Source organism: Tachysurus vachellii, chromosome 12, assembly GCF_030014155.1.
Source record: "Tachysurus vachellii isolate PV-2020 chromosome 12, HZAU_Pvac_v1, whole genome shotgun sequence".
Taxonomy (NCBI): domain Eukaryota; kingdom Metazoa; phylum Chordata; class Actinopteri; order Siluriformes; family Bagridae; genus Tachysurus; species Tachysurus vachellii.
Window position 1 is genome coordinate 4,507,319 of NC_083471.1, and position 8,614 is coordinate 4,515,932.

At 42.1% G+C, this 8,614-nt stretch overlaps 1 protein-coding gene across 1 annotated transcript in view; it reads right to left on the reverse strand.

The window, feature by feature from the left end:
- Positions 1–8,614, reverse strand: part of hmcn1 (hemicentin 1) — an 88,600-nt gene that overhangs the window by 26,873 nt on the left and 53,113 nt on the right. The window contains exons 40-53 of the mRNA XM_060883718.1: positions 8,452–8,575; positions 7,862–8,037; positions 7,639–7,735; positions 6,504–6,626; positions 6,252–6,407; positions 4,842–5,123; positions 4,439–4,606; positions 2,313–2,426; positions 2,135–2,221; positions 1,732–1,923; positions 934–1,107; positions 650–763; positions 411–556; positions 170–320 (exon numbers count right to left, since the gene is read on the reverse strand). Of these exons, the coding sequence (XP_060739701.1) occupies positions 170–320; positions 411–556; positions 650–763; positions 934–1,107; positions 1,732–1,923; positions 2,135–2,221; positions 2,313–2,426; positions 4,439–4,606; positions 4,842–5,123; positions 6,252–6,407; positions 6,504–6,626; positions 7,639–7,735; positions 7,862–8,037; positions 8,452–8,575 (2,104 nt within the window). The remainder of the gene's footprint in view (positions 1–169; positions 321–410; positions 557–649; positions 764–933; positions 1,108–1,731; positions 1,924–2,134; positions 2,222–2,312; positions 2,427–4,438; positions 4,607–4,841; positions 5,124–6,251; positions 6,408–6,503; positions 6,627–7,638; positions 7,736–7,861; positions 8,038–8,451; positions 8,576–8,614) is intronic.

Consider the following 8,614-nt stretch of genomic DNA (forward strand, 5'->3'; position numbering starts at 1 on the left):
CACACACACACACACACACACACACACACATACATATCAGCCACTAGAGGGATCAGTACTGCTATTGTAATATACCATGTTGAGTTGTTTTTGCAGAAGGTAATTTGGGAAACAAAGCACCAGCGTGTTTTAGTAATAAATAAAGTGCAGTGTGTGAAGCCCTGTTCACCTTGTATATTTACATCAAAGTCCTTTTCGTCCTCGCCTGCGATGTTGGTAGCGACGCAGGTGTAGCGGCCAGTGTCAGACACCTGAGCCTGCTTTATTTGGACGATTCGACCGTTAGGTGTTACAGTAATACGCCCGTCTCCTTTAAGGATCTGAAGAGAATGAGCAAGACTCTTGAGAAAAATTGTCAAACTTAAACATGAGGTTGTGTGTGTGTGTGTGTGTGTGTGTGTGTGTTTGACCTGGCCATCCTTGTACCAGTGTAGAGTCGGGACTGGGATTGCCTGGGCTTCGCACTCGAGCGTCAGTGTGTTATTGACTTTAATTTTGATCTCTTTTGGAGCGAAGCCTTCTCCTTGGATGATGTCCTTACTGATAACAGGGGGAACTTCAGGGAGAAAGACACACAGACTTTTAAATCGTACGCTGCTTAACGACAGCACCCTGGGCAAAACAACAAAAACTTATCTTTCATACTCACTATACACTTTAACCTCGTAGTTCTTCAGGGTCTCCCCGGCCTCGTTGGTGGCCACACATGTATATCTCCCAGCATCCTCTTCTTGGGCGTTCAGGATCTGAAGAGTGCGTCCACCTGAGGGGAACATCGCCATTTACCTCAGTATATTAATAAAAAAATATATATGTATATATATACTGTATATCAGTCTTGTTAAATACACCTGAGACTGGCTGATGGTGGTGTTGCTACAGTATGTGGCTTTGTAAACAGTGCTGTAGGACGGTATTTCTGGGATTCGGTACCTGGTAGAACCCGGACGTTGCGGTTGGACTCGAAAGGTGTGCCGTCTTTAAGCCAGGTGATGATGGCTGGGGGGTAGGACTGAGCTTCACACACCAGAGATGTGGGGCTGTTCAGAGTCACAGTCACCTCCTCAGAAGCTCCTTCTGGACCAGAGCCGGCGATGGTGGGAGTAACTGAGAGACACACAGACACACTTCAGTGGTCAAATGTCTACATACTACATATATACTATTCATAATATATCATATTATAGCATATAATATAAGCACGTGTACGTTATAAATCTTTTTTTCTTTAAATCTTTTTACCGATTAGATTTTGAGGAAATTACACTTGAGGCATGAACGTGTCAAATGTACCTGAGTTACATGCTTTACCGTTTTTAGTTAATCGGTAACAATAGTGAAATATGTTAGTGTTTATTTGGTACTAACCTGCTACATATGTTCAAGTTCAAGTTCAAGTTCAACTTTATTTGTATAGCACATTTACAAACAGCCACATGGCTGACCAAAGTGCTTCACAGTGCGTTTGACATACACACACATACACTTAAAAATACACACATGCACAAAGTAGTTCAATTCTTAAAAAAATATATGTATATATGTAAATATATATATATATATATATATATATAAATCAATAAATAATAAATAAAATAACCAGTGTAAAAGAACGTGAAATAAATATAAACCATAAACCAGATATAAGTAGACATAAACCCTAGACATAGACATAAACATAGACATATATGTACAGGATAAACAATATTCTAAACACACACACACACACACCTAGGACGTTGAGATTAAAGTGAACGCTGCGGTCTCCGGCGCTGTTGGAAGCCAGGCAGATGTACCTGCCCGTGTCGACCACTTGAGCATCAGTTATATGAAGGAATCGCCCGTGTGACATCACCTGCAGACGTTCTTCACCCGACACGGGCTGGCCGTCCTTTAACCATGTGATCTCAGGCACTGGGTTCCCTGAGCAACACCAGCATAGGTCAGTATAGGAGTAATACATAAAGCACTACACATCCCACTTATGCCATGTTTATTAACTCTACCATTGGTACATGGCGACAGTGTGACTATAAGAAGTACGTGTAAGAGAAGAGGATATTAAACACTGTGTGTTTGTACACTTTGGACACTATTGTGTGTTTGTAGTTTGTAGTGTATGATAAAGACATACCGGTGACCTCACAGGTCAGAGTGATGTTTTGCTGCTCCTTCACCCTCACATCCTGTATCCCACCCTGGTTGACAATGTTTGGAGGAACTAATTGGAAAGAAATGGCCAAATTTTAAAAATCCAGGGTCGTACCAGTGCTTGTTAACTGTAAAAACAATCCTGCAGCGTCTGCTGTTACCCAAGACGTCCAGGTCAAAGTTCTTCCTGTCCTCTCCGGCAGCATTAGAAACGATGCAGGTGTATCTTCCAGCATCCTCCGCTGCAGCATGCATCAGGCGCAGACTCCGCCCACCTACAACAAGTCACAAGTCACACTGTTCAGTATTCAGAACATAAGCATTTCCAACCAAACAAAGAAAACTGCCTCAAGTCGTACACATTCCTACTTGTAAACCCGAGGCCTCCTCGACCCTGAGTTCAGCAAGTGATGATCAACATGAATGTTCTTCTCTTCAGTAATATACAAAGCAGCACTTCTTACTTAATGCGTTACACTGTATTCTAACACCGACTCGACAAACACACACACACACACACACTGACTGAACATACACACACTGACTTCACATACACACACTGACTTCACATACACACACTGACTTCACATACACACACTGACTTCACACACACACACTGACTTCACACACACACTCACACTGACTTAACACACACTTACTGACTTAAAACAGACACTGACTTAACACACACTTACTGAACACACACAAACTGACTTAACACAGACACTGACTTAACACACACTTACTGAACACACACACACTGACTGAACCCACACACACACACACTGACTCTACCCACACACTGACTCTACACACACACTGACTCCACACACACACTGACTCCACACACACACACACACACAGACAGACTCCACACACACAGACAGACTCCACACACACACACACACACACACACACTCTCTCTCTCACACACAAACTGACTTAACACAAACACTAACTTAACACACACTTACTGAACACACACAAACTGACTTAACACAGACACTGACTTAACACACACTTACTGAACACACACACACTGACTGAACCCACACACACACACTGACTCTACCCACACACTGACTCTACACACACACTGACTCTACACACTGACTCCACACACACACACACAGACAGACTCCACACACAGACAGACTCCACACACACACACACACACACACACTCTCTCTCCCTCACACACAGACAGACTCCACACACACAGACAGACTCCACACACACAGACAGACTCCACACACACAGACAGACTCCACACACACAGACAGACTCCACACACACACACACACACACACACTCTCTCTCTTTCTCACACACACAGACAGACTCCACACACACAGACAGACTACACAACACACACACACACTCTCTCACACACAGACAGACTCCACACACACAGACAGACTCCACACACACAGACAGACTCCACACACACAGACTCCACACACACACACACACTCTCTCTCTTTCTCACACACACAGACAGACTCCACACACACAGACAGACTACACAACACACACACACTCTCTCTCACACACAGACAGACTCCACACACACAGACATACTCCACACACACAGTAATTCCAGACACACAGAGGCTGCACCCACATTATTACCGTCTTGATTTTTAGCCTCACCTTGACATTTAAATAAGAAGAAATGTTGGACATAAATCTTAAAGCTCACGTCTCAACCTGCAACAGTCCAAACTCTGTTTTACTCTGTTTCAGAAAACCAACAATCCACATCAATGTCCTTATTGTTTCATGGGATTCGGGAGAGTTTGACAAGACAGCTGTTCAAACAAGCTCCTCAACCTGCTCACGCAATCACTCTCACTGTAAAAGGAGTAATTATCACCTTCAAGGAGAATCACCTGAGAAAACAAGCTCAGCAGAAGCTCCTGCTATGGATCAGCTTGTTGAGTCTCTTCGGTTTGTTCACATACATGAAGTTGGCTTTGGAGCCTGACTTCCTGCATCCTTGTAATCCTGTGTGCTTTATGACTTCTGGATCAGCAAAAAGCCATGATTTTTTTTTTTTATATCTATCTGTCTGTTATCCAAACACAATAACTCCCGTGCCACTGTTTATCTTTTCCGCTCTCTTTTTCATACTGTTGAATTTGGCCTCTTGTAATCAGATTCTCCTTCCAAGCTGTGATGAATGATTTATAACGCCTGGCTAGCCTCCGACAGCAAGCTAGCACACGGACGCCACACAGCTTGGACTGATCCTACTAAAAAAAAAGGTTAGAGCAGCAGCAGATACCTGAGATGACCCTGACAGAGCCTGACACGGTGATTGGACGGCTGTCTTTCAGCCAGGTGATGATGGGTAGCGGGATTCCCGAGACCTCGCATGTGAGCACCACTGGATTTCTCACCACCACGCTTACGTTCTCCGTCCCCTGTGTGTTTCCGATAATGCTTGCTGGAACTACAAACACACACAATATCGTATGCAGATGCAATTAAAAAATATTATTAAAAAATGTAATGGATCTGAACCTATAACTATAATATTTTGATGGATTTACACCATGCTTTTTAATTTATTCACAGTATTTATTTATTTATTTACTGATGTATTTACTAATTTTTATTCATTTATTTGTTTGTTTTATTTATTTGAATGTATTTATTTACAAAAATCTGGGCCATTATGTTCTCACCGTGAACCGTGACGTCGTGTTTGCTCTCGTCCTGTCCGGCCACATTGACGGCAATGCAGGTGTAGCGTCCGGTGTGGCCCACCTGAGCGTCTCTGATGCGGACGAGTCTGCCGTCGCTGAGGATCTGGACTCCTGAGCCTGTTCCCAGAGGTCTGCCGTCTTTCAGCCAGGTGATGGCAGGCCTGGGCACGCCATCTGCCTCACACTGCAGTGTAACGTTTCCTCCCCGTACCACCGTCACGTCACCTTTTCCGCCATCTGGTAAGCTGATGGAGGGACGAACTGTAGGTGGAAGGAAAAGAGGAGTGTAGGAGAAGACTATGCTGTACATTGACTCTAAGATCCAGCTCAGAGTTTTAAGGTAGTTTTGTAGAGCAGATTTTAGCATCAAGTGTAATTATCTTTAAAAATCAGATAATATGGAAAAATGCTTGTTACATTTTAAAACTAATTTCATTCATTCATTTATTTTCTACCGCTTATCCGAACTACCTCGATCTCAGGCGTCATCGGGCATCAAGGCAGGATACACCCTGGACGGAGTGCCAACCCATCACAGGGCACACACACACACACACTCTCATTCACTCACGCAATCACACACTACGGATAATTTTCCAGAGATGCCAATCAACCTACCATGCATGTCTTTGGACCGGGGGAGGAAACCAGAGTACCCGGAGGAAACCCCCGAGGCACGGGGAGAACATGCAAACTCCACACAAACAAGGCGGAGGTGGGAATCGAACCCCCAACCCTGGATGTGTGAGGCGAATGTGCTAACCACTAAGCCACCGTGCCCCTTTAAAACTAATTTATTTAATTTAATTATTTTAGAAAGACATACAGCAGGATTTTATTTTTTTATTTTTTTATTACACATCATGACATCATTACCATATTTTGTCAGCAGCTGAGTTAATAGCCCTGAGTTTATTGCTCTATTTTGCCTCGAGGGTGAAAAAACAGGGTTTTTTTTTCTCCAATTTTAATTATGACCCAAAGGCGACTGTAATTAAAAATACGGTTTCCTAATTCATTTGGTCTACGTGTTCGACCTCTCTTGACCCCTAGATGTCAGGCTGCCCCACCGTCTATTCCTTCCCACCTCAGCACACCTGTCCCTTATGTGTCTAATTGTCTACCGTATTTATTTGGAATTTTTGTTTTGTCTGTGTTTGGTCTTTGTTTGGCTCAGTCTTGGTTTCAGTTTTGTTTATGATTTGTTTAATAAACCGAGTTTTTGCAATCCTGCAGATTTTATCTGTGAAGGCTTGGCTCCTTTACAGCATTGGCTGTATGTGTGTGTGCGTGTGTGTGTGTGTGTGTGTGTGTGTGAGACTAGGAATATGAAGGAAAATAATTCAGACTAGTCTGTGCAGTCCTGTGCTATCTTGTGCTGTGAGGTACCATAGACTTGCAGGCTGTACTCCTTGACAGCAGTTCCGGTTACACTGGAGGCCTGGCAGGTGTAGGACGCGGCGTCGGTTCTCTCTGTGCTGGAGATCTGCAGCTGACGTCCTCCGGACAACACACGCACCCGCGAGTCTGTCTTCAGCTCCGAGCCTACATGCAGACATTAAAGAAAACAAACAAGCATCATACAGAGAGCCAAGATTGAAGTAGCTGAAAGGATGATGAAGATGATGATGATGATCTTACCATTTTTCTTCCATATGAGGCTTGGAGGAGGGATCCCGCTGGACTCACAGACCAAAGTAACAAGGCCTCCCACATTCACCGTCAGAGGAGACACTTCATCAGAGCCACGGATACTCGGCAGGACTGAACGAGTGAAACAGAGACGTGGATCTTTACTACGTTCTCACTTTATATCCGTCTATCGCTGGAGATTAACCAAACTCATATAAATGAGCACACACGTAAAGGTGTATTGTGACTGTTGGATAAACGCTACGGTCCCGTTTAAACATAATCCATCTGCAGGGCTGTACAATGAAACAGATGTTTTAAACAGGATTAACTAAACTATACTATTACATTTAGTTAAATTGAGGGATTTAGGTTTATAACTAGTTTATACCAGGTTTATAACACATTAATAGCAGGTTTATAATTGGTTTATAACAGGTTTATAACACATTTATAACAGGTTTATAACGCATTTATAAAACATTGATGGCATGTTTATAACGAAGTTATATGAGGTTTATAGCATGTTAATATCAAGTTTATAACACATTAATAGCAAGTTTATAACTTGTAAATAGCAGGGTTATAACATGTTAATAGCAAGTTTATTACTAGTTTATAGGCGGTTAATAACTAGTTTATAGCAGGTTTTTAACATGTTTACACATTAATGGCAGGTTTATAACACGTAAATGGCAGGTTTATAACTTGTTTATAACAGGTTTATAACATGTTAATAGCAGGTTTGACACATTAATAGCAGGTGTATAACATGTTAATGGCAAGTTTATAACTTGTTTATAGTAAGTTTAAAACCGGTTTAGAACTTGTTTATAGCATGTTAATAGCCGGTTTATTACATGTTAATAGCAGGTTTATAACATGTTAATAGCAGGTTTATCACAACCCATCCTTTCAATTATTACACAAATGAAGAAGGTGCCATTTTTAAATTAAAGGTAAAAAACTAATAATACGCAGTGTGAAATAAAATGCACATTATAATTTGCTTAATGATTAAATAACTTTTTTATGCTGAGTAATCACTTTTGTTTTTTAATTTTATTTTATTAATCATTCTGCACCTATAATTGATATTATTAGCCACTGCACAGCACAATCTCAGCAGTGTGTAGAGACTCACCCCACACATTAAGATTGTAGTTCTTCTCAGTTTTTCCTGCTATGTTCGTGGCCTCGCATGTGTACCTTCCCGTGTCCTGTATCTGAGCGCTCGTAATCTGCACACACAAAGCAACAAAACATAGTCATTTATACATAAATACCATTAACAATCTATATAAAGGAATAACATGTACTCGGAGATCAGGACTTTGATCTATGATGTTTAATCCGCTTCAGCACACCTGTAGAACACTGCCATCCTCGGACAAGCTCAGTCCCGGCTTCCTGTAAAGCGGCCGCCCGTCTTTACGCCAGCTCAGAGTGGGCGGGGGAATGGCATCGCTCTGGCAACGCAGCTCCACTGAACGGCCAATCAGCACCGTGCTGTTCACTTCTTCCCCCGTGATGTTGGGAGGCACTAAAGCAAAAACAGCATCAATTATAATCTCAGAAAATCCAATTGTATGTAAGGAAAGGAGACATTTCAGGACTTCAGGACATGTCAAGTTTTTTGTAACTAAAATCTAAATGTACTGCATGTAAAAAAACAGACCTAAATAAAATGAAGGGAAAAAAAAAATAAATCTGCTTCCAGATTTCGTGTAATTTTTACATTTTGAAATTTTAATCACATGAATCAAACAACCTCTCTGAGAAGTGAATTGTGAAATAACTGCTCAGGATATTTATATTACATCTTCATATCCTTATTCACATATGATGAAAAAGAGGAAGAAGTAGAAGAAAAAGAGGAAGATATAGAGGAAGAAGACGACGAAGGGAAAGAAGAGGAAGAAGAAGAAGTGGAAATGAGGTGGAAGAGGAAGCTCACCGTACACATGCAGGTCATACTCTCTCTGCTGCTCTCCGCCTGCATTCACTGCCACACAGGTGTAGCGACCTGCATCGCTCACCTGAGCATTCCTGTATGACAGGACCCTGCCTTCTGCTAACACCTAGACACACACACACACACACACACAAAGATGAATTAG